At 41.5% G+C, this 26249-nt stretch overlaps 2 protein-coding genes across 3 annotated transcripts in view; one reads left to right on the top strand and one right to left on the bottom strand.

The window, feature by feature from the left end:
• tpst1 (tyrosylprotein sulfotransferase 1) overlaps positions 1-21468 on the top strand; it is a 78573-nt gene extending 57105 nt beyond the window's left edge. The window contains exons 4-6 of one of the 2 annotated variants that reach the window (XM_080459010.1): positions 17021-17071; positions 17516-17574; positions 20192-21468. In XM_080459010.1, coding sequence (XP_080315136.1) covers positions 17021-17071; positions 17516-17551 — 87 coding nt within the window. In that variant the 3' untranslated portion in view covers positions 17552-17574; positions 20192-21468. The remainder of the gene's footprint in view (positions 1-17020; positions 17072-17515; positions 17575-20191) is intronic. The other variant, XM_080459011.1, reaches the window with a different exon arrangement.
• Positions 21469-22200: 732 nt separating this feature from the next.
• Positions 22201-26017, bottom strand: LOC308107126 (cobalamin binding intrinsic factor-like; the record flags this gene model as incomplete). The annotated part of the gene is made up of 4 exons (XM_080459261.1): positions 22201-22313; positions 22389-22525; positions 25018-25153; positions 25951-26017. The coding sequence occupies 4 exons, from the start codon at positions 26015-26017 to the stop codon at positions 22252-22254; spliced, it is 402 nt and encodes a 133-aa protein (XP_080315387.1). The 3' UTR covers positions 22201-22251.
• Positions 26018-26249: the final 232 nt, after the last annotated feature.

Below are 26249 nucleotides of genomic sequence, written 5' to 3'. Positions count from 1 at the left end.
TGTAAATCAAAAACCAAAAACGATTAGTTTTCACTTGAAACATTGTCATGTGAACGGGGCCTTAGTAAATGATTCCTTGCGTATGACACCATGACAGAAATACACAGAGGAGGTGGTTGTTAGTTATGTTGTCTGCTTCTCATTGGCACACATAGTTGGTTTTACTGCTTCAACTGTACTTGTGTCGGTGTGATGGTGTAATCACTAACTACAGTCATGAATGTTGCCAGCAGTTTTGACTCGTTGTGATGAAAAACATCAACACTTTATTTCCAGCCTGTTCTTGTGTCAGTAGCTTCATGCCATCACACCAGAACCATGTCGCCACATCTGCAGCTGAGAAAATGCTTATTCTGTGAAAGGGATCCAACAGCCACATCATAATGTGTTCTTATTGTGTTTTCATTCTTAAAGGTCTTTCATATCATTTGGAGCTTGGAGATCTGCTTTGCTCCTTGGCTGGTATGTAATTCAGTGGGGGAGTAATTTAGAGTTTGAGTTTCACTCTGTGGAAATGTTGAATGTCATCCTGCCGGTGCTTCGTCGGATCTGTTTTTCCATCAGTGTGAGGGGAAACGGGAATGCAAAGAGAGTGAAGTTGCTGCAATTTGTCACATTGTTGAGAGCGTCATGACTCCAATGGAAAACATTTCAAGACTTTAGGACGAGGGAACTTTGTTGGAGAAAAAAAAGCGCACCAAGACAGAAACTGTGGACAATGAAGCAAGCGCAAGCCTCTTTCTGTACTTTATAGATTATCACAGCCCTGAATTTACATATAATCCTTTATTAAAACTTCATATCTTCAGCATGTATGCTTTTGTCTAGTAAGGCACGTAATTGCTTGTTTAAATAGCCTCCTCACTTGTCGCTACTGTTTTATTCATGTGTGCTAAAGAGTTTTGGGGCTCACACACCAGCGATTCTAATTACTAAACATGATGAAAGTAGGACTGATAGACTTATTAAAAGCAAGCTGGGGCATGTGGTGGCACACAACGAGCTCAGTTCCACGGTCTACAGTACACATAGCACAATGTGTAGATCGACACTACGCACTTAGCTACACGTATTGTAGACACAATAGTATACTGGAACCTTCAAGGCTGTTTGAGGTGTGCGTAGCATCAATGTGGAGGCTTTATCTTCGAAGCCTAATGGACTTTATTAAAACAGGCCAGGCTCACTGGAGGAAGTCAAGGTGGTTTTGTAGAAAGGTGAAGCAGTGGACTTTGGACCACAAAGAAAGTGCCTGTGCACACAGATTGAGTTTGGGCTGGACATGGAACTTACTGCATCTGCCCCTCAGTCATTGCAAAAGGGTGCTGCTGATCTGTGGCTCTATTGCGTAAAAGTGAACTGTTTCTAATGCCATAATGACTTTTTGTAAGATCAGCACAAAGAATTGTGCTTCCTGAAATGTCGGGCACCTCTTTGAAAGCAAATCCTATCTCTGTGCGTCAGGACAGCCATCTGGTCTGCCATTTGAATACATGAAAACCATCTACCACAAAGTGAAGGTGGCCAGACATGGCAGTTCAAGGAGAACTTACTCACTGTTCTAACAAAGTGCAACTCCTTTGCAGTAAATCAGCGTGATGATCAGAGTACAGTCACCTTGGCTTAGGAAACATGGATGCTTCCTGCATGCAAAACAGGGAAGTTCAAAGAGGCTGCTGGCATGAGAGGAAAAGCTGTGGGCCTCATCATCTGACTCCGGTAGTGTTGTTTAACTTCTTCTTTCTTTTTTTACCACCATACCGAAGTTACCACCATAAACATGATAGGAAAAACATGGGGAATTTGACAGGGAGTTCACTGCAAAATAATCACTAAACATCAATAAAATAACATTTATGTATGTACGTACTTCAGTCTCCCAACGATAAGTTGCACAAGATTAAGTTTGAAACGCATCTGTCAAAAATTTTATCATGAAAAATCATCTAGAAGTCTCTGCTGTATCAGAACGACTGTCCAGATGTAAGTGTTCCAGACGTTTTTCTTTTTGGAAAACATTTTTCTTGCTTTTTAGTCAAATCCAGCAGTAACAGAGGCTTTTCTGCTGTAGCAGCTTTCTGTTGTCAGACAGAGACATCTTCTGGTCCCAGGTGGTATTTACAGATATATTTTCATATATTGTATGGACTGGAACATGCTGTCGTGTACGCCGATCCAGAGCTTCCCAAACATGCTCAATGCGCCGATGTTTTGAGCTTCCAGGAATTGTGTACAGATCCTTCAACATGGGGCCATGCATTATCATGCTGCAACATGAGAGGATGGTCGTGGATGAATGGTACAACAATGGGCCTCATGATCTCGTCACGGCATCTCTGTGCATTCAAAATGCCATCAATAAAATGCACCTGTGTTTGTTGTCCATAACATACGCCTGCCCATACCATAACCCCACCGCCACCCTGGGCCACTCGATCTACAATGTTGACATCAACAAACCGCTCACCCACACTACGCCACACACTTTGTTTGCCATCCGCCCTGAACAGTGAAAACTGGGATTCATCCATGAATAGAACGCCTCTCCAACGTGCCAGACACCATCCAATGTGAGCATTTGCTCACTCAAGTCGGTTACGATGATGAACTGCAGTCAGGTCGACACCCGATGAGGACAACGAGCATGCAGATGAGCTTCCCTGAGACGGTTTCTCACAGTTTATGCAGAAATTCTTTGTTTATGCAAACCGATTGTTGCAGCAGCTGTCTGGGTGGCTGGTCTCAGACAATCATGGAGATGAACATGCTGGATGTGGAGGTCCTGGGCTGGTGTGGTTACATGTGGTCTGCGGTTGTGAGGCCGGTTGGATGCACTGCCAAATTCTCTGAAACGCCTTTGGAGACATGGTAGAGAAATGAACATTCAATTCACGGACAACAGCTCTGGTGGACATTCCTGAAGTCAGCATGCCAATTGCACGCTCCCTCAAAACTTGCAACATCTGTGGCATTGTGCTGTGTGATCAAACTGCACATTTCAGAGTGGCCTTTTATTGTGGCCACCATAAGGCACACCTGTGCAATATTCATGCTGTCTAATCAGCATCTTGATATGCCACACCTGGGAGGTGGGATGGATTATCTTGGCAAAGGAGAAGTGCTCACTAACACAGATTTAGACAGATTTGTGAACAATATTTGAGAGAAACAGATCTTTTGTGTATATAGAAAGGTTTTAGATCTTTGAGTTCAGCTCATGAAAAATGGGAGCAAAAACAAAAGTGTTGCATTTATATTTTTCTTCAGTATCATAAACAAATTTGGAAATGGTCCAGATTTTTGTCAGACCTGACTGAGTAAATTCTGTAAGGCACAATTGGATTTCAACATACACACAAGTTTTGAGAAGGTAAATCAGGTCTGTCTGTTTTTGGTTGACGACTCCTCAATATTTTGTCTCCAGTTAGACTTCACCTATCCTATCAAGTTGACAATAATGGACAATCATTTAGTAGAGAGTATTTGAAACTGAAACTCTTGATTAAACAAGATGTACATTACGCATTCGGAGAAAATGCACAGTGGAAACATCAGGAAGCCGCCCTTTACTACAATTAAAACAATTTCCTGGATAAGATTAAGTATGAGACACTGGAATTCATTGACTCAAAGTCACCTGAGTGCCAACAGCTTAGCAGACTTATAGGTTGCTTGAGATTTTTAAACAATCTACACTATATGTGCTCTTTAGATACTAAATCTGCTTCGCTCCACTTCTCACCATGTTGATACTTTCTGAGTTCAACTGTTTCCACCTTCTGTCCACAGAGCTGCATGTCTTGTTGACAGCGTGTTTGAGTCCGATTGTCAGATTTCTCCTGACGACATTCCCCTGCTTCATTGCAGCTGCAGGCCTGGGATCTGTTTGTTTCCTCCTACAGAGGAGAGCTGAGTTCCAGCCACTCTCAACCTCATTTACACAACAAGTAAAAACATAGTTTTTCTGCACTTTTTCACTTGAAACATTGTGTAAATAGAACCCAAGTGTGAAATATCATCTAAAACAAATACAAATCGGCACTTCTAATGACCTGTTTATTTTTTATTATGTATTGGCCCACATATACTTGTATGTTAAAATCCTCGTAATGACTGATATTCTGGGTCAACTCATTTTAATGAATTAGACATGAAAAGCAACAATAAATCATTTTAACAAAAAAGTTTTAAATGGGGATGTACTGTACAAACAAAGTGTTGTAGCTGTGTTTTTGTTGCTGGATGGGTTTCCAAGGGAATCTTACTGGCAAGCTCAGTGCTTATGTAAGAACTCACTGTTTGGACTTTGCTCTTATTGATCTCCTCAGCTCTGCCTTTCTTTTCTCTCACTCCATTTTCCTTCTGTTTTCCCGGTCCTTCCAGTTCGCTTTCTCTCTGCTTCATTCATTTGTCCCAAGACTGTCTCTTTAAATTCTTCTCTTGCCACTCGAAATATTTTCGAGGTTCACAGGAACCGAGGCCGTGCTCCCTGAGTGCAAGCACCCTTCAAATCCTCCCCTGCATTGCATAAGACATCTGGCAGGTAGCCCTCGGCCTGCCACATGTGTAAATGCTCTCTGGCCAAGCCCCATCCAAACATTTACCCCTGCGTCCCGTCTCCTCTTCAGGCCCAGTTTTGCCACCGGGCCTTGCAGGCCGTGTTGAGTGGCTGACTGAGAGGGAGACATGAGTGATGAAGGAAGCTTGACCTTGTTTTTAGTGTGAGTGAAGTACCATCTCGATTAAAAGTAATCCTCGGAAGCAGTGTGGTCGCGGTAGTGAACACGGCCGATGCATATTTCACCAAAACTGCTTTGTATCGTTTTCACTCAAATAGCTAAGAATCATCTGAGATTTTCTCCTACTTTGTCTTGGTGGTACATGGTGTCGGTATATTCATTTAACTGTGAACTTTTAGCTGTCCTGCTTCATAATATCGGTCAACGCAGTAATTAAGTAAGAAATGTGTCTTAACTCATGCAGATGATAAATAAATACAGTTAATTATATCAGTAACAATGTTCTGTTATACTGTATGTGAAAGAGAGGAATGAATGTATTGTAAGGGAGAAGAGGTTGGACCTCCTCCTTCAATCTTGGTGTTATAGATTAAAGAATGTTCTGAAACGTTCCTCAGAGGTTGGGGTCCATATTGACATAACTTGTCACAGTAGCTGCAGATTTGTGGTCTGAGCATCCATAATGTGAAGGTCGTGTTCTTGTGGAGAGTCATCAGACTTTCTCTGCTCCAGTTCTGGTGGTCCAGTGTGAAGTGTAGCGTCAGTTTCCTGCCGGGACGCCCTGTGTGGTCTTATTAGCTGTTGTAGAAGCTTCTGCTCACTGCAGGTTGGAACCAGAGATTAGTTCCTATTGTTTTTCTATCATCTCCCACCAGCTTGTCCATTCTCCTCTGGTATCCTCAGGTTTTGATATCAGCCCAGTTTGGATATCAATGGTCATGTTTGCTACTTGCACCTACATGAAGAACGATCACTTGAGAAGGTAACAAAGGAATTTTTCCATTGCAGATCATGTAATGCAGGAGTGTCAAACTCATTTTCACAGAGGGCCACATCAGCATAACGGCTGCCCTCAAAGGGCCAAATGTAACTAAGACAGTATAAATGTAACTAATTGTAACCAAATATAATGTAATGCCATTACTAATGGCATAGATCGGTTGGTAGAGCGGTCGTCTCCCAATTGGAAAGTTGCATGTTTGATTCCCATCTCTGCCTGCCTACATGCCGAAGTGTCCTTGGGCAATCCATTCACCTTCCCATTGTTCATGAAACAGCCTTTCATCTGCATATATTTTTATATTCCTGGACATTTTTGGGTCATTTGTATTTCTCAATTCTACTTGTTGAAAATTGCATTCAATTCATTTCAATTCAATTTTATTTGTAAAGCGCTAAATCACATCAACAAACATCTCAAAGCGCTCTTACAATGATAGAGTACAACAGAATCCAACTAAACCTTTCCAAAGCAAGCAGATGTAACAAGCAACAGTGGCCAGGAAAAACTCCCTCGCATGGAGAGAAGTTCATAAGAACTCCCTCTTCAGGAAGAAACCGTGGGGCGGACCCTAGACTCTGGAAGGGCGGCCATCCGCCTTGACCGGTTGGGGGGAGAAGTACATGGGATAGGAGAGGGAGGGAGAGGAATAGAAGAGGGAGAGAGAGAGTGGCAGACAGGCCAGATAAGTACAAATACTAAGAAAAGTCTATGATGAGCGTTGGTCTGATGATGAACCAATCTCAGTCTGGAGTTTAAGGGCCGTGCCGTTGCGGTGGGGTCCCGGTGCTGTGGTGGGGTCGGGTAGTAGGACTGTGGTAACTCCACTCTGGGAGTCTTGGGTCTGATCCCCTGGATCCTGCTCCCCTCCTGTCAGGGAGAAAAACAGACGGCGGCAGTATCTGGTGGCTACAGTAATGTTGTAACACAGAGAGAAAGAAAGAAAGACAAGAAACAGAACCTCCAAATGTAGAGTTACTCCCTTTAACGGGAGAGAGAAAATCCCCTCAGCAGTCTAGGCCTATAGCAGCTCAACTTAGTGGTCCTATTTTATTCCTAATGATAAGCTTTATCAAAGAGGAAGGTTTTTAGTCTACTCTTAAATAAACTAATGGTGTCGGCCCTTCGGACCGAGGCTGGTAGTTGATTCCAGAGTAAAGGAGCCATATGGCTGAAACTCCTGCCTCCTGTTTTACTTTTATGGACTTTAGGGATTACCAACAGTCCTGCATCCTCAGAGCGAAGGGCTCGTGGAGGGTGATACACTTCTAGAAGTTTCTCGATATAGGACGGAGCCTTCTGATGAAGAGTTTTATATGTGATCAGAAGGATCTTGAATTCTATTCTAGATTTAATTGGAAGCCAGTGTAAGGATGCTAAGACTGGGGAGATGTGCTCTCTTCTTCTAGTTCTGGTTAGTAAACGTGCAGCAGCGTTCTGCACTAGCTGTAAGATCCTAACAGAGGAGTTTGGACAGCCTGACATTAGGGAGTTACAATAATCTAATCTTGAAGTCACAAAGGCATGAATAATTTTTTCTGCATCTTTGAAGGACAAGAAGTTTCTAATTTTTGCAATATTCCTTAGATGGAAGAAGGCTGTCCTGGAGACATGTTAAGGGACAGATCCTGATCAAAAATAACACCCAGGTTCCTAATATCACTGTTAGAGGTTAAGGTAATATTATCTAAGGTAATCAGACTATCTGAAAAGTTATCCCTGAGCTTTTTAGGACCTAGGATTATAACCTCAGTCTTGGATGTGTTGAGCATTAAGAAGTTGATAGACATCCAGGACTTAACGTCCCTGAGGCGGGACTCTAGTTTAACAAGTTGGTCGGCCTGATTGGCTTTAATTGATAAATATAGCTGAGTATCATCTGCATAACAATGAAAGTTAATGTTGTGTTTCCTAATAATATTTCCGAGTGGTAACCTATAGAGATTAAACAATATCGGTCCGAGGACGGAGCCTTGTGGTACTCCACACAGGACCCGTTCATGCATTGAAGATTTGTTATTTACATGAACAAATTGAAACCGGTCAGATAAATATGATTTAAACCAGTTTAAGGCTAAGTTTTTAATGCCGACGGCATCTTCTAATCTCCTTAAAAGTATATTATGATCGACAGTATCAAATGCGGCACTAAGGTCCAGAAGAACTAAAACAGATAGAAGACCTCTATCTGAGGCCATTAGAAGGTCATTAGTAACTTTTAGCAGTGCAGTCTCTGTACTGTGGTTCATTCTGAAGCCGGACTGAAAGTCCTCTAACAGATTATTCTCGTGCAGATAATCCTGGAGTTGTTTAGCGACTACTTTCTCCAGAACCTTTGACAGGAAAGGAAGGTTGGAGATCGGCCTGTAGTTTGAGAGAAGGCTTGTGTCTAAGTTTGGCTTTTTAATGAGAGGTTTAATAACTGCTAGTTTAAAGGATTGTGGCACATAGCCTGTTGTTAGAGACTGGTTAATAATTGCGAGTATAGAATTATTGATTAGTGGCAGTGCCTCTTTCAGAATTCTAGTAGGAATTGAGTCCAACAGGCTAGTAGTTGGTTTCGCAGAAGAAATAAGGGAATTTAGTTCGACTAGTTGTATTTGCTGAAAGCATTCCAGATGACTGTTAGGTTTAACCAGTTCCTCTGTTATGGGGCTAACGGACGGTAGGGTTTGATGGATGTTATCCCTAAGCGTTGTAATTTTATTTTGAAAGAACTTCATGAAGTCCTCACTACATATATTGATAGGAATGGTGGGCTCGACGCTAATTTGGTTCTTGGTCAGTTTGGCTACAGTACTGAAAAGAAACCGAGGGTTGTTTTTGTTTTCCTCTATTAAGGATGAGTAGTAATTAGTTCTACTTCTACTCAGAGCTTTCTTATAAGTTTTGAAGCTATCGATCCAGGCTATATAATCTATGTCTGTTTTTGTTGAACGCCAAGTTCTTTCTAATCTACGGGAGCGTTGTTTAAGCTCGCGGGTTGATGAGTTGGGGATGACTTTTCCTGTTTTTTCATTTTCATTTTTTGAGGAGCTATGTCGTCTAGCGTTGTTTTTAGCATATCTGTCAGACTGTTTGTTAGGTATTCAATGTCTGAGCTAGCAACAGTATACGGGTCAGGAAGATTCACTACTGATTCTATAGCAGAGGGAATTCTTTCCTTGAATTTAGTTACTATGTTATCAGAGAGAGACCTGGTTAACACGGCTTTAGCCAGAGGTTTATAACTATTTAGCTCTATATTCAAACCATAAGTTAGAATAAGGTCTAAGGTGTGTAGATGTTTATGGGTAGGCCCGTCTACTACCTGAGAGAAACCTAGAGAGTCAAGTGTAGATTTAAAGCTGGCACTGAAACTATCATTTTCTACGTCAACATGAACATTGAAGTCTCCTACCATGATAACCTTATCTTTAGTCAGGGCTAGATCTGACAAAAAATCTGAGAATTTAGTTAAAAAAGTTGAATAAGGTCCAGGAGGATGATAAATGATTACAAATTCTACAGAATTTACTATTTTATTTGACGGGTGTCGCATGGTCATGCTCAGACTCTCAAAAGAACTAAAGTTGGATTTTGGGTTAATATTAATTAGTAACTGAGAGTTATAGATGGCTGCCACGCCCCCTCCTCGACCACTTTCACGAGCTATTTGAGTGTTAGTATGACTTGGAGGGGAGGCTTCATTTAGACTAACATACTCATCTTTACGTAGCCAGGTTTCTGTTCATCCAAAGAGATCAATGTTGTGTTCGGTTATCAGATCATTGACTAGAAGAGCTTTGGATGATAAAGATCTAATGTTTAGGAAACCACATTTAATTTTTTTGTCTTGATTTTGTCTAGTTTCACACTTGATACGGATTAAGTTTTTGTAGTCATTAGAAGTTGTTTTCCTAGGTTTGGATAGTTTTATACTTGTGGTGGTCCGAGGGATAGACACAGTCTCTATGGGATGTTTGACTAAGTTAGCTATGGTTGGTGACTGGGACACCACCCTGACAGCCAGCGGTTAAAAGATGACGTGCGGCTAAACATCTCGTCACTGATGAGGTTTGGGAGGGGGCCAGAGAAAACTACGCATTGACGTTTATACACTGTAATCTTCACGGGTAATATAATGTTTATTTATTCATTCATTTGATCAGGACAACACACATTAATGAACAATCATACACAAATTGTAAATGTACCAAATTGTAGCAAAACTGCAATATCTTTAGCATTATAAAAATAATAGAATTGGCATGCATTGTGGGAAATGTAGTTTATGGTCAATGCAGTTTTACAAGGATGTGGCGAACTGGAAGAAACAAAGCTCACTACTTGATAAAATGATATTTTGCAGTCGGTGCAAAAGTGCATAAACAACACTCAATTTAATTTTGTTAAGCTTTTCTTTCTTAATTGTTAACACCGCTTCCCGTGGGCTCACCACCCCCTCAGGAAACGTTCTTAATCGGTGCAATGTGATCTGGGTGACAGTGCGACTGCCACCTCCACAACCCGGAAACAGATAAGCAGGAGAAAATGGATGGATGGATGTTAACACCGCTCTGCCCGGGACTTGCACTGCAGCTGGACTACGTCCCCCTCCCAACCCGCCGCACAGCGCACCTTGTTGGGCCCTCGTCCCTCCGTGCCCGTGCCTCAACGCAGCGCGTGCGTGTTCGCCGCCATGTGCGGTTTCTCACAGGGGGTTGTCCTCCATCGGGTGGAACACAGGTCGGCGCTGGGAACATCTTAATCTGGACATGCACAAGTGCAGAACTACTTCCGTGTCAACAAAGGCACATGTAATTATGGTATTTTATAGAATGTTTGAACCTGCGCTCACATGTTCCTAATAGACGCGCACCCCAAGGCTTGCACTTGTGCACTGCGCGTCTATTGGGCACAATGTGGTATTCATTTTAAGACAATCAGACCTTTAAGCCCTCGCGGGCCACATCAAATAACGTGGCGGGCCACATTTGGCCCGCAGGCCTTGAGTTTGACACATGTGATGTAATGGATCAGAAGGATAAATTGTACACTTTTGTCTAGTGAGGAGATGGAAGTCAGCATTAATATTTGAGAAGAACGAAAGAGAGACATCAGTTTAATTGTTAGTCAGCCAATCAATGTATTGATGAATCGTTAGTGTACTCGGAATTCATGTTATTATAGTGAGGCCATCATAAAGCTGAGGCTGCAGCGCTCAGCCATGGGATTCAAGCTAATAAAACTACAAAACGATAAATTGCATTGACCCTGAGCTGACCCCGAGACTGCTCCTGCATCTTACATGTACACTAATGACTTATTTCCAATGTCACGTCTGCCTGCTTCACCCTCGACTCTCTGGCTGTGGGGCCGCAGTGTTTGTTCCAGCCTGCTGTAAATGAGGTTCATCGGCCTCAGCTCCTGAAGCCGCAATCAATAGCTTTTAAGTGGCTTAGCAGTTGTTCTGATCCCTGGTGAGAAATGGATATTAAGATCAATAAGTTCTCAGTTTCCCTACACTAACAATAATAAGATGAGTTAGCGGAGAGAGCAGACACAAATGTCAGAGTTTCTTGTCTGTGTTGTGCTAATAATATTGTATTAATCTGGGGTAACTGAAAATTCTTGGACATCGTGGCAGGATTTGTCCTCACAAAGAGTTTTTTATTGTCAGCTCAGATCAAACTATTCTAGCCTCGTCTAATTTGTGTAATCGTACATGATTTATTGTAGACTTTGAGAGATGACAGTAGATGAACAAAAACAAAAAAGAGCATTACCTTTGGACTATTGAAGAAGATCAAAAGAAAACCCCACAAAGGCACATTGACATTCACTGTGGGTGAACTGAGGGTGCCACTATGAGATAAATCAAGACATCATGACCTGCTAATGCTCAGGGGGTAATGGTCATTAGGGCCAGATGGGGCTGAGCCCCACCTGGTGTCATCAGAAAGGACTGCATGCAAAGTATGCTATTCTTTCTTTAAGATTATCTACAATATTTTCTTGTCTGTGAATAAAACTTCCTCTTATATAGCACATAATTACTGTGTGAAGACTGTACTCCCTGGTTATTAGTCTCCTCTTGCTGTTTCAGGCTGTTTTCTCCTGATCCACACCGAAGGTGCATTAGTGGGGCTCGCCCCTCTCTCACCATGCAGTGTGTATTGCATGCAGTAGCGTACTGTATAAGTGTGCATGATCAGGCTGTGGCTCTGTTTATTCAGATCACGTGATTTTGATGCCTCGTGCGGCTTGAAGCCCAAAGCCTCGCCAACAACGTCATTTAGAAGCTCAGAGCTGATGAGCTGGCGCTGATTGAGGCTCTGCTTCACAGAACCGGAGCGAGTTGTCACAAATACCAGCTTGTGAGCAGCGAGAGCTAACAGTTAAGAATCATAATTAATTAGGTCAATTATTTATGAGTACGAGTTTGAAACTCTTAATTCAGTGAAGAAACTGAAGGTATCTAGTGGTAAACTGAGTGACGTGGTGATCAACAGTTTCTAAGAATCTCATAAATTTGTAGCTTCACCGGTGGTCGAGTGGTTGAGCTTCCATCTTTGAAACGGCATGACCTAGGTCGATTCCTATCATTCATTCTTTTTTTTTTTTTTTTTATTGATTTTATTTGTATGTTTTCGATCGGCTATCTCTATAGCTCAACATTTTTACTGTATCAGCTCGTATATGGTTGTTATAATGTTGTGGCTAAAAAGTTATGCACCCACTTTATTTTGGAATTCAGTGATGTCACTAGACCTAAAATAAAATCTTGCCCCACCAAGTATTTACATCTAGAAACACCACTGCTAATGCTATATTGATGCTCTAGTGCAGCAGATATATGGTACAGTAACTTATTTCATGTTCAAGTCTGGGATCCTTCAAAGAGCAGTTCAGATAGAAGCGTTTTGTTTGAGGTAACCATACACTGTCAAAGCCCCCTCCGCCTTGCCCCAACTCCCACTCCGACATGCTGCTTATACCAGCAGCAACCTTAGCTGACCCGGTCAAGCTCATCCCTCCCTGCCTGGTTCAGCTTTCCACAATTTCATTATTTTTCTTCATCTTTCATTCTGCTCACGGTGTGGAAAAGCCTCCATTGTTCCCTGAGTTCACGTGTGGCTTCAGGTAATTATTTTAAACAACAAGAACATTGTCCTGGTTTCTTCTAATGAGCAATGTGGTGCCATGCTAATTTTCAGTGATTTTCAGGTAAGGATTCCTGCTTGACCTTTTCCATGACTGCACACCAAACTGCATCCTGTGGTCTAGCACAGACATCTGCAGCCTCTTCTCCCAAGACTGCAGATTTTACCCACTTTCCACCAAATGAAATTCATTCGGAAGCCATAAAACATATTTAACTGCCAAAATGAAGAGAAGCCATTTAGCTCTGTCGCCGTTTATTTTTCTGGGAAAATCCTGAATACTTATCTTTTGTGTATTTCTGATTTTTAACACAAAACTGAACCAGACCGTCGCCATTGGTATGTGGCTGTGTGAATGTGACCAGCTGTAGCTTGGTTGGTACACTGGTTGTCTCAATTGGAATGTTGCAGGTTCATTTCCCATTTCCCACTGTCTACATGTCAAAGTGTCCTTGAGCAAGACACTGAACCCCAAAATGCCCCCAATAGATGGAGTGAGTGTCTTTCATGGCAGCTGCCTCTGTTGGTGTGCCAATATGTGTGTGAATGTGATTAACAGCATAAAGCTCAAGCAGTGGAAAAGCACAATATAAGTGAAATCCATTTAGCATTATTATGTATTCAGTAGCATGTTGTTCTATGTATACCATTTGTAGTTGATAGTTTGTGGAAAACAGTAGTGAAAAGAATGTAAAAGTAATCATTGTGTTAGAGTATTTGAGTGTGTACTCAGTAATGTGTTTAATGTTACATATTAGCTCATTACGAAGTATATATTTGGTAATCAGCAGTAGTCTGTAGTCAGTACATGTTCTCACTTTCTGTAAACTCCTGTGCTTTAAAATGAGAGGTGGCTGCGACCCTGAGAAGCGCTGTCCAGACTAACTGTATGGTCACAGGAGGCCTCGAGAAAAGACTCGGTGTGGTGTGTAGCATGTAATTGCACCACTAATGAAAAAGTAAACCACGCGCAGCTGGAGCAGAAATGCAGAGTCACTGGAGCTGTAATTGGAAAGTATGTCCCAGTTAAAAAGAGACGAGACTAATGTGTGTTAGCGGCAGAGATCTGCTGTGTTGGTTGTTGAGTGGAAAGATGATGACATGAAAGAAGGCAGGCGACAACGATAATACTCGCCAGGTTGAGCAGTTCACCTCGATAACAATAAATGGACGATAACTACTCGACTGCGCAGAAAAATGTTTGGCCACTAGATGTGGCAGTTATATTGATAGTATGACTCCCCTGGACCTATTTATTGCCACTTTAAAGGACCGTAAAGGACTGTAAATAAATGAAGAAAATACAAATTAAGTACTTTTAGTTGGTAAGATTTATTGAAAAGCTGATAAGCACAGATTACTTGAAATCAGAACGACTGAATCCATTTAAAAGTATCTAAAATAACTTAAATTTCCTGCAAACACAAAGTATTAAAAATACAACCTCTTATGAACAAATTTTAAATATGGATATTACAAAGTGATTACTTGAAAATTCAAGTTGTCAAGAGACTGGCGCATGAACAAATTATCAGCGAGGGCACAGGTATGTACTGCAACTGAAAACACCAGATTTCTCCACAGTTATATGAAAAAAAGCCTATCTAACCTAATTCTCGTGAAAAAAGTTACATATTTAGTGTGTAAAATGCGTTTTCACGTCGAGCCCCGGCGGACAGCGGGTCGCCATGTGTCGCTCTGCCAGCGATGGAGGCGCGGATCGCTGCAGCTAGCATGACTCTGCCTGCTGATTACAAGTATGGATGAATTGGACGATCAAAGAGGAGTTGCTTTCATCGCTTCTAAAGCCGTTATCTACTTCATAACATTTATTATCTGAAATACTCGGTCTGAATAAAACAGTGATTCCTGATATGCCTGCTGTTTTCTTTTTTCGATTGGCCAGTTGTTGGCGCCATGTGATTCAGCGAGGGAGGGGGGATCATAGAGCTACATTAAAGATATAGATCTACCTATTTAGAATGCATAGAAACTGTGATTGATCATTTTCGGTTTATCACCTAGTCCTACTCTGCAGTATTGCAACATCTTTAGTTAGTTTCATGAATGTTTGGATTAGAAACATTGTCCCACATGAAACTAACAATGTGCACTGCCCCCTACTGGATGTACTCATTAACAGCTAACCATGACACGTACCAGTTTACATACAAACAGGACGCATGTTTGGGCATTTATGCCCAGAGACAGATGAGGCGGCCATGTTTTCAAAACAAGCGGAAAAAAACATTGCCATCTGAACATGAAGCTTTTGTGAAAGAAAAGCATTTTCAGTTGAACGTTGTGCAAGCAGCAGGTCCACATTTAAATTTAAAATCAAACCTTCAACAACTCTTATTCAGACTTTTTAACCACCTGATTGCAACGTGTGGGAGATTCAACCGTCACAGGAATGAAATATGGCCGTCACTCAAGACAGATGCCAAAAAATTTCTCCAAGAATCCAAAACATAAGGAAATAAAAGTTTGTAGTTCTTTTTTCATAGTGAATATATTCTTTAAGGTATAACCACTAACTTTAAATAGCCGGCTGTAATCAAACACAAAGTCGTCCTGCCGATCAGGTCAGTTATCAGACATTGTAAAGGCTGCTGGGTGGATGATCTGATTAAGGGTTCTTACACACGATTCTATTTATCAGTGTAGATCTCCATATTTTGAATATTCCCCCCTTGTTGAGGTGATGATGGGAATGTTGAGGCTGCAGACATGTTCCTCTCATCCCGTCTCTCTCACTGAAGAGCGGACAATCCGGTCCACTTGGATTTATGATGCATGTGTGTGTAACCTGCTGTCAGGAGTTCACACGGCTCCATATGTCTCGTAGCCTCCATGAAGTTGAGCAGAGCCGCAAATCAGCACCCAGGAGAAAATCAGAACCATGACTGTGGCTTCAGAAATGATTTCAGATCACTTCCCACTTTTGGCCCTGTGCTGATTTCAGGCTGATGAGCGAGCGAGCGAACATGCAGGCACGCAAGAGGATTGTGAATGATCTTAGTGTTGTGGAGAGAAAGTTTTAATAACTCAAGCCTGACAGGAGCCTCCTTGATCGCCTTGATCGCCTCCCAGTTTGTAGAACACAGCTCAGATTGAACTTTTCAATCGTCACCTTATTACACACCCAGTAAAGCTGTGCTGCTGGCTCTCTGACAGAAACAGCTGTTCATAAAACGGTTGAGAAGAAGACAGTGCCAGGTCCTTAAGGTCTGTGGTGATGAGAAGAGTCGGAGTTGCTGATGTGGAGTGTGAATGCTGAGATGGCTCATGTTTTCGGGGGCAGTTGAAATTAGTGTCTAAGAGCAGGTGGGTTTCACTGGGTCATCAGAGCTTTTTCTCTTTTACTGGGTGTTTGGTTTCTTTGAATTGAACCTGGTCTCTACGTCTGCAGCGGTAAAAAATACGGTACTTGGTTGTTATAGTGAAAACAGTTATTATAAATGCAAATCTTTGGACTGTAGTTCAATAAGTCCATGAAGCGTCCTCCTTACCTGGACCTTTCAGAAAGGTTGGACTCGAGAATAAACCTGTTTAGTATTTTATAGTTGAAAGAAACTGTTTGGTAGAATTGTCCTCACTGGCTAGTCCCTGAACATCAGACCCATCAATAGTTCAACCGCAACCATGACTGTCTTTTTTTTGACAAGTGACACATTTGTCACTTTGGACAGTGAGATACATGAATGGTATGTAAGGTCACATATTTATGTGGTCAGTGGTGGCCTCGAGGTTAGGGAAGTGGACATGGGGTCGGGAATTCGCAGGTTTGAATCCCACAGCTGACATGTCACCCTGACCCCCAGCAAGACCCTTGACCCCCATCAGCTCCCCGGAGTATCGTAATGTAGATGCGCTTCAGAATCCTAGAAATAGGCTTGGTCAATGCAGAAAAATGTGAGTTAGTTATTTAAGATCTAATTCAGAGGATGCTTCACTACAAATGGCCTGAAAACCCCCAGAGCTAGAAACCCTGACAAAGGAACATAAAGAGTCCACAGACGGTAGATATATCTTTTTAGTAGTTCTTTCCTGGAAAGATATTCTAAGAAACACACACTCTTTATTTTCAAGCCTCCTGCAGGACATCAACAACCCCCATACCCCCACCCCCACCCCCCTCCTCCCCTCCCTCTGATCCGACCTTATTTCCCTAACCTCTGTGCCTCCTCCTCCTTTCACCCTGTATCCCCTCAGCTGCGTCTTTAGCGTTAGTTTTCCGAGTTTTGTGCAGGATTTCTCTCTCATTGCCTCGATGAGGTTTGGCGACACAGACTTGATCTCACGCGGACTCCCTGAAGGTTCAAACATCTAAAGCTGGCCCTTTGTTTTTCCAGGTCTTTAAAGGGGAATTTCAGCTACCTGATTTCTTAAAAGAACATTCACAGGTACAGTAACACTTCTGCCTGTCATTGAGCTTCTTTTTTTTTTTTGTTCTCCTCTTTTTATTTCTCCACATTTTTCTGGTTTCTGATTTGAGTTCAACCATGTGTGGCTTGGTGGATGATCACGTTTCAGGTTTCCATTGTCTCCTTTTGTGTTCTCTCCTGAGTTTGTGACCATGTAAAACAGCCTCCTGTTGACTCAGCTTCTCGGCTTCCTCCATGTCTCCGGCCTTCAGTGGCTATTTTGTTTTAGCCTCTTTTTGTCTTCTCTCGGTTTTCAGTTGGCTAAAGAGCACCTCTGCCCTCTTCTGGTAGCTAGAAGAACGTGCACCTGTTTTCTCCATGCTTGAATCGCTTCCACTCACCTCCCAGCCTTGTGTGGGCTGGTCTCAGTGTGAGTCACTTGGAACCAACGGCAGCTGACCTGTCCTCTGTTCCTCCACACAGATGCAGAAGTCTGCAGAGGGACCCAGCCCCAGCTAGGAGCATCAGCAGCTTGTCTCAAGGTACAGATTTACAGATTTACACTCCGACAGTCACAAAATTTCAGACATTGTTGTGGTCCTTTATTGCAGAGACTTCCTTACCAAGACTTTTATTGTTGTGTTTTTTCCATGAATCTTGTCATGATCCTTTTTAAAACAGTTGCTGAATGTAAATCTTTTGTCTAATTTATAAAATACAAATTAAACCCCCTGACAAAAACCATCAAGCCAAGGCCAGGCCATTTCTAAATAAATCATAAAATCTGTTTGTTAGAAAGCGGATTCAGAAACAGTCTTCAGAAAAAGGCTCTGGCTCGATGAAATAAAACAGCACTGTCCTAAATCATAGTGAAGATAGACTAAAATTAACCATGTCAGGTTTTAACTATTGAATGACCATCTGGAAATTATTTATATACTGTAATTTCCGGACTATAAGCTGCTTTTTTTTCACATGCTTTGAACACTGCAGCTAAAACAATGAAGCTGCTAATTTATGGATCTTTACTGTTAAAGAGCATCATGCTTCTGATACATGGGTGATGCATTCAAGTGCATCACTTAACTTTTCTTTTTCTTCTTTTTAGATTTGGTAGGTGCGGCTTATATTCAGGTGCGCTCAATAGTCCGGAAATTATCGTACATCTGAGACTGGATTGTAGGTTGAACATTCTGATAAATAAAAATTCATTTTAATATTTCGCTATAAACTGTTTTTTTTATGTAAGTCATTGTTCACAGTTTATTTTAATTAGTTTAGTCAGTTAGTTTATTGGCTTGTTAAACAAAATATATATTTAATATAATACACATTTTTAAACTTTTAGACATCTGTATCTGCTGCAATCATCACACACAATCACATCAATATTTAGCATTGCAACTTTTAGCACTGTTGCAACAATAATAGCCACTAAGTGTTTCCTATAACCGCAAATGAGTCTGGATTCTGGATGATGGTATTTTGGACTATTCTTCTTTACAAAACATCTCCGGTTCAGTTCAATTTGCTAGTTTCTAAATATGGACAGCCTGTTTCAACTAATACAACAGATTTTCAATTATATTCTCATCTGGGACTGTGAGTTTTGTACTTCTTTCTCTGCATGAATGACTGAGTAGACTGTTGAAGCACTGGCCACTCAGGCCCAAGGCATGATGATACCTCCACCAAACTTTATTGTGATGAGCAAGTCTTTTTCTTGGAATGTTGTGTTCTTTTGCTTCATCACTCTCCTGTACAGTTTTTACAGACACACACACACACACACACACACACACACACACACACACACACAGTGATGCTCTGATCATGCCGGGGCGGCATGGCTCGGTTGGTAGAGCGGTCGTCTCTCGTTCGGAAGGTTGCAAGTTTGATTCCCATCTCTGCCTGCCCACATGCCGAAGTGTCCTTGGGCAAGACACTGAACCCCAAACTGCCTGGGTGAATGCAGTGTGAGAGTGAGTGGTTGGTGGTAGTTGGAGGGGCCGATGGCGCAAAATGGCAGCCTCGCTTCCGTCAGTCTGCCCCAGGGCAGCTGTGGCTAAATACATAGTTTACCACCATCCAGTATGGAATGAATGAATAATGCAATGTAAGGCGTCTTTGAGTGTCCAGAAAAGCGCTATATAAAACCAATGCATTATTATTATTTTCCCTGCAGGGTGTCGGCACCCTCTGGTGGACAGTGCTTCTGAATAAATAAAGTCTCTTCAGTAAAGTAGTTTTACATGATGCCTCCAGTCAGTTCCAGGCTGCTGTTGCTGTCCATGGTTTCATTTTGAAGCCATTTATTGAAACTTCACTAAACACTCAGGTGCAGTTTTAATATCACAGTTTGAGACTCACAGAGGAAACGACAGTCATTTTTAAATGTTTCTCTTCTAAAACAATATTCACAGAAGGTCAGGGATGTCTGGCTTTGAGATGAAGTTTCAGGATGAACCTAAAATCCAATATAACATTTACAGGTGAACTCATTGTGACCTTCTTATTACCAGGAAATACACACATTTATCCATTTTGATATGTCAATAAAAACATTTGAATTGCTCTGAAGCATCTGTGCAACAAACATAGATTTTGTTTGATTTGGTTGTTTACTGTTCAACTGTTTCTGATGGCAAGCAGCCTCTGGCAGCATGTCCGAGGAGTGATGATACAAAGCAGACGTCTCCAACCTTGGTCCTCAAGAGCCCTCTCCTGCATGTTTTTGTTCTCTCTCTCTGCTTCAGCATCTGAATCTAATGATGATGTCATCACCAAGGTTGCAAAAAAAAACCAATAACGAGCCCTTCATTGCAATCAGGTGTGCTGGACCTGGGAGAGCTAAATCATGCAGGACAGGGGCTCTCAAGGACCAGGGTTGGAGACCTCTGATATAAAGACATGAGAGTTAAATAGAATCCTCTGACAGGGGAAGGTAGTGTGGAGGACTGGTGCAGAGCAGAAACACAGTGCCCCCTTGTGAAGTGGCATGTAAACTACACTAAAGACCATCTGTGTGTGTGTGTGTGTGTGTGTGTGTGTGTGTGTGTGTGTGTGTGTGTGTGTGTGTGTGTGTGTGTGTGTGTGTGTGTGTGTGTGTGTGTGTGTGTGTGTGTGTGTGTGTGTGTGTGTGTGTGTGTGTGTGCGCAGGAGTTGGCTGCGGTGGAACATCACGGACATTCATCCACTCATCTCACCACGTGTGTGCGGCTTCGGCGGGTCTCAGAGGTCATGTGACCGCCGCCCTCTTCCTCCTTCTGCTCCTCCTCCTGGCCTTTAGTGTTGTACTGTACTAAAAGAACCGGAGCCCAGCTGTGGGCCCCGCAGAACGTCTGCTGACTGTCATTTCTCAGTGTCACGTCACTCTCGTTCGATGTGTCGAGATGATTTCTGCCTATTGAGAGTGAAACTCTGATTCTGTTGTAAGAAACTGCAGTGAACCCCAAATCAGAAGACAAGTATTTATGAATGGAAAATTAGCTTTTGGAAGATGCAATACCTATTTTGATGTTTCATTTTTTTCATGCCTTTGTATTGTGCAATGTCATGGGTACAGATCAGTTTAACGTATCAACCGTGATAAACGCTTCTTCTTTTTTTAAGAAACGTGCCTCTTCTCTTTCTTTTCTGCTCCTGTACAACCCAGACACTTCTCGCCGAGACACATTCTCCTTTTAAAGCACATAACACAGACTTACATAACATTAAATGAAGTGAGAGAATAAAAGTACAAGGGCAATAATGAAAACAAACAGTGGTGTGAAGTTTGGGGTTTTCTTTTTTTATTATTAAGAATATTAATGTTTTCTATTAAAACCAACCACAATGCCTTGGAAATGAAACATTTGGCACTAAAGTTTAACCAACTGAAAAACTAAGTGTGTTTGTATTTGAAGTTTCCAGTTCTATAAATTGACTAAACTCTTAACAAGTTGTCTCAATTCTGAAATTCAAGTTATGCAGATTAATGTTAAACAACTCAGTGTTTCAACATGGAAATAAAAGTTCAAGCTACTAATTATGCAACATTACCGCAGTGATAAAACTATTGTTGGCTAGCCAGAGATGGCGGTTACTCTCAGTGAAGTGTCACTCTGGCCATGTGAAACAATCTTCAATATCGTCATGAGTTGTCATGAATAAGAAGATCAAGTTTTTGTGCTTAGAAATTTAATCTTCTAAATACTAGTACTCCTAAATTAACTTGACCCTCAGACTTTAGTGCAGGACTCCATCTGATTGGATGATTGGTTTGGTTAAAGTACTTCTTGTTTATATTTTGATTGTTTACACCAGTCAGCTATAACGTTACGACCACAGAGTTGATGTGAGAACACAAATCATGTCTATCAATGGGTAATGTTGGCCAGCAAATTAACATTTTGGGTCTATTTAATGAATAAAATGTACTGAAATGCCTAGGGATGTTTTGGGTACTGTCCTTTCATTTTTACTTTGACATCCACCAGCAACTATCGTTGCAGAACATTTTCTCGGAAACCTGGAAACCGAGCCACATTTGAACTAGAATTTTGTAACAGGACTGGCTTCGAGTGGAGAAGTTGTTTCGTACTGTTTTCACTCTAGATGGTGCCACGACATCTGCAGAGGTTCACATCTCCAAGCAACACTGGCAACTTCTACACAAGCATGGTTCATTTTAAACACCACAACTAGATCAATCCTGTTTCAGTCAAACTGATCATGTATGATACATTCAATTCAATGTGTTTTTATTAATGTAGCAGTGATCCCAACTTAACTATCCATCCATCCATTTTGTCCTGCTTTCTCCAGGTCAGTCTGAGCACTGTCACCCAGATCACATTGCACCGAACCTTTCCTGCAGGTGATGGGAACGTGGCGCCCGGCATGGGACACGAACCCAGTACCTTGAGATTTTGAGTCTCATGCTCTACCAACTGAGCTATTCAACATGAGTGTCAAGGATGTGTTATGTGTATGAATTGCAGTATTTGAGTGTTTTCCCTCCAGCAGTACGTTTCTCCACTGTTTCCTCACTTTGACTTATTTTTCCTTCAATGAGTTTCAGTGCTGTGAGATAAAATGTACTGTAATCCATGCAAACACGTCATTACGCTCTGTTCAGCAGGGAGCTGTTATATTTCTACTGCAGTTTGATGACTTTTCAAAGACGTTTAATGGTGATGAACAAACATCTCAGAGTCTCCCGCTGCTGCTGAAGATCTTCACCACCTAGTGAAGTTCAGGATGATTTGTTCCTTCTCTTTTGGAGTGTAACATCCGATGCCTGCACACAGGAAGTGCTTCGTCATTGTGATAGCAGCTGGTACACATGAAGGACAAAACATTTCTCTGGACTCACCAACGTCTGGTCTCTTCATTGTTCCGTCAGCTGTTTTCACCAGCAGCTCCCAGTAGGTCCGGTCGTCAGAGTTTCCAGCCAGACCGTTGACACTCTGCAGGGAAGGACCATAGTCCGGATGCTCCGTGAAGGTGAACCTGCAGGATGGAGCAGGAAGTCACTGATTTGCTCTTATTGAAGAGGATTGACCAACGGTCAGACTCACCTCTGACCTCTATCACGTTAGGGTTCATATTGTCTGGCAAACGTCTGCACTATATTGCTTTGACCTCCTGTACCACTGTAAAACTTCACCAAATTATCTATAGATGTATAAAGTCTACAGAAAGCTCAAGGTTTTGCACATTACAAGAGATCATCAGTCCCAGAGCGCCACTTTCATCCGGTGGGTCACATTGTTGACTCCCAGAACGCTCTTAGGCGTTGACATGGCGTCCTCATGGGGGTAAGTGGAAAAGGGGACGACCGTAGATGATCTGGCGAAGGACATTTCAACCTCAAATCCGCTCTGGTCAAACTTCTGGTCAAAGTTACTAATGATCTTCTCATTTCCTCAGACTGGTCTCTGATATGGTCTTTTTAGATCTCAGTGCTGCATTTATACTATTGATCAGAACATCCTATTACAGAGACGGCACTAAACTGGTTTCAATAATATTTATGAGACAGTTTCCACTTCGTTCATGTTCTTGACTCTTCAGCTCAGACTAAAGTTAAACATGGTTAACAGGTTTCTATTTTAAGACCTATATTTTTTACATTATACATGTGTACCATAAGAAATATTATCAGAGAACAATCCATTGACTTCCATTGTTATGCAGATGACACACAAATATATTTATCTATAAAACCAGGTGATACTGATCAAATTTTCTTAAAGACATAAAGGCCTGGAGGAGCCGTACATTTCTTCTTCTGAACTCAAATAAGACTAAGTATTTGACCAAAGACTAAACATGCAGTAACACTGGATGGCATTGCTTTGACCTCCAGTACTACTGTGAGGAACCTGGAAGTTATTTTTGATCAGGACTTAACCTTCAACTACCACATTAAACAAGTCTGCAGGACTACCGTTGTTCACCTGCGTAATATTTCTAAAATCACAAACATGTTGACTCAGGGTGATGCTGAGAACTTAATCCATATCTCATAACTCCCAATAGCTGCTTATAAAGTTTTCATTTGGTGCAAATTTTTGTAATTTTTGACAGTCCTGACAGGAACCAGATTTTCGAAATCGCCAAAATTCTCAACTACTAACTCAATCTGGTGTGTGGTTTCTATTAAACAACCTTCTAACTATGAGACGAGCACTAACCAGTGCGCCAATGAGACAACTGACTATGACAATTGACAGTGCTTATAAAGCATTTACCCATGCACATAGTTGTATTCACAAGATGAAAGGTTATCGAAGTGGCGAGTTTCTCCATGGAGACTTAAAAAGTTAATGCCTTGCGACCAAAGCAAAAAATGGTCACAACTCAGACATTGTGCTTTAAACTTCACATGCCTGTTGTGATCGCCGTCCCTCATTATTTTAATGACAAATCAATAATTATACAGGCAGTTAGACTTAACAGACAGCTTATGGCCTGTCTCTTTCAACTGATTCTGGGTGTCTTAGATGTAAATAATTGTTATAATTTCTATCATTTTTATGTCATTTGTCAGCTAGTTCTGGCTTTTGAATAGACATCCAGATTACCACCTGGTTAAAACGTCTATTTTCGACTAGTTCTGGTTGTCAGATAGACGTCCAAATTACGGCCTGGACGGACAGACGTGTTTTGGACGTCTATGGACATTGCTTGCTCTACCATAAACTTTCTTTCATTTTCTTCCGCTTATCCGTTTCCAGGTCGCGGGGGTGACAGTCTGAGCACCATCACCCAGATCACAATGCACCGATTAAGAACCTTCCTGCAGGTGGTGAGCCCACGGGAAGGTGACGACCGGCGTGGGACACGAACCCACTACCTAGAGATTGTTAGTCTCATGCTCTACCAACTGATCTGGGGGCTCGCCATAAACTTCTTCTGCAAATAAAAAAAAAACGTTCAAGTTCCTCAACATTCATTTTAAAAATGTTTCACTCATCCACCAATAGGAGAGTTTCATGTTACTTTAAAGTTTAATCTTATATTTTCTTTCTGGGTTTAATTACTCAAAGCAAACACAATCTAAACTTGTTTGTAGGGAAGAGTTTTGTTTCAATTGATATCATTTAGAAAAAAAAACAGTTTGGCACTTTGCCCCTTCCAGATGTGAAAGAAGTTGGTTTTAGAATAGATTTCAGGCTCTTAATGTTTGTTTTAAAAGGCGGTGGTGTCCTTGGCCCAGCTTACCTATCAGAGACGTTAACTCTGTGAACACAGCAAGATGCTTCGCTCTTCAGGCCAGACGGAGATATGAACTGATCCTGCTGTCGAATTTAGATTCCAATTGGAAGTATTTGGGGTTTTTTTTATGTATTTTTAGAGATTTGATGAATTCACTTTGTGTTTATGGATGTACAGCACTTCAGGTAATTGCAGGTTACTGTACAGTGCTATACCAATAAGCTTTGATAGAGTGGTATGAATGGAACCAGTAATTTCCTGTTGAGAGTTCAGACTCTTACTTGAAGTTTTTGTTGGACTCCATGAGTCTCCTCAGAGCTCCCAGCAGGATTCCTCTGTACGCCACATTAGTGGTGTGAAACTCTGGAGCCGAGCCCAGCAGGCTGTTCACCACCACCACATCCAGGGGAACCAGACCTGCAGAGAGAGACAGATGTCCCATTGAATAATAACTAACTTTGCACTAAATAAAATTCATTTCTAGCCACAAAACACGTTTAATCGGAAAAGATCACACAGCTTATTAAGTTCTTGAAGTAGTTTTGCTAAATGTAGATTCATGATGTTTCATGTCTATAATTTAGAATTAATAGACAATAACAGGATAGAATGGAATAGAATAGAATAGTTCTATTTTGTCACTGAAAGCAATGTTAAAAGTGTCATCAGCAGTAAAATGCAGTGACAGCATTCTCTGTGGCAGCATTAACTACACAAGAATAAACTACTAAAAATACCAACAATAATAATAATACAATTAATGTAGCCATTTTAACCTATTTAGCTGAATTTATCTGATCCAGTTAGTTTAGTTGTTTTAGTCATATTAGTCACTTTTTGCCATTTTAACCATTTGACCTGTTTTTGCTTCATTCTTGACAGTTTCAAACAATTTGGTGACTTTTTTTAAGCTAATCTGGCATTGTTTTCACCAATCCTTTCTTTTTTTCTGTTTTTTATTCATTTTAGATGTTTTAGTTGTTTTAGCCTTTTTAACCATAGCCAGGAGAGTCCTTATGAAAAAAAAAAACAGATATACAAAGAAACAAACTAAATAATAATAATGACGACGATAATAATAAGAGAAAAATTGTTCTACATATAATTTTCAGAACGCTTCCGAGAGCCAGTCCAGAAGAAGTAAAGAGCTGCAGGTTACAGACTCCTGAACTCCACTAAAGATCAGCGCAGCAGTGAGCAAGTGTGGATCTTACTGTCGGCGAGAGTCAGAGGAAGCAGCAGAAGCAGCAGAGCTGCAGACAGCAGAGCAGGTGGAGTCATGGTGGCAGCTTTACCTGATGTTGTTGCGCCACTCCCTGGGTTTTATTCCTCTCAGCACTGTTTACGTGTCGCACCGCGGGTGTTGATCTTGGCTTCAAAAACCTTTTTGATAATATTTTCCACTGACTCACTTCAAGCATCGCATGAAGGTCACGATGACCTGCTGAAGCTCAGAAATAAACCCGAGACGTGAACAAAGAATGCTGCAATGCTGCCACCTCTGAGATTCATG

This window comes from Lipophrys pholis (assembly GCF_963383615.2).
Source record: "Lipophrys pholis genome assembly, chromosome: 3".
NCBI classification, from domain to species: Eukaryota; Metazoa; Chordata; class Actinopteri; order Blenniiformes; family Blenniidae; genus Lipophrys; species Lipophrys pholis.
This window is presented reverse-complemented; position numbering and strand designations above follow the sequence as displayed.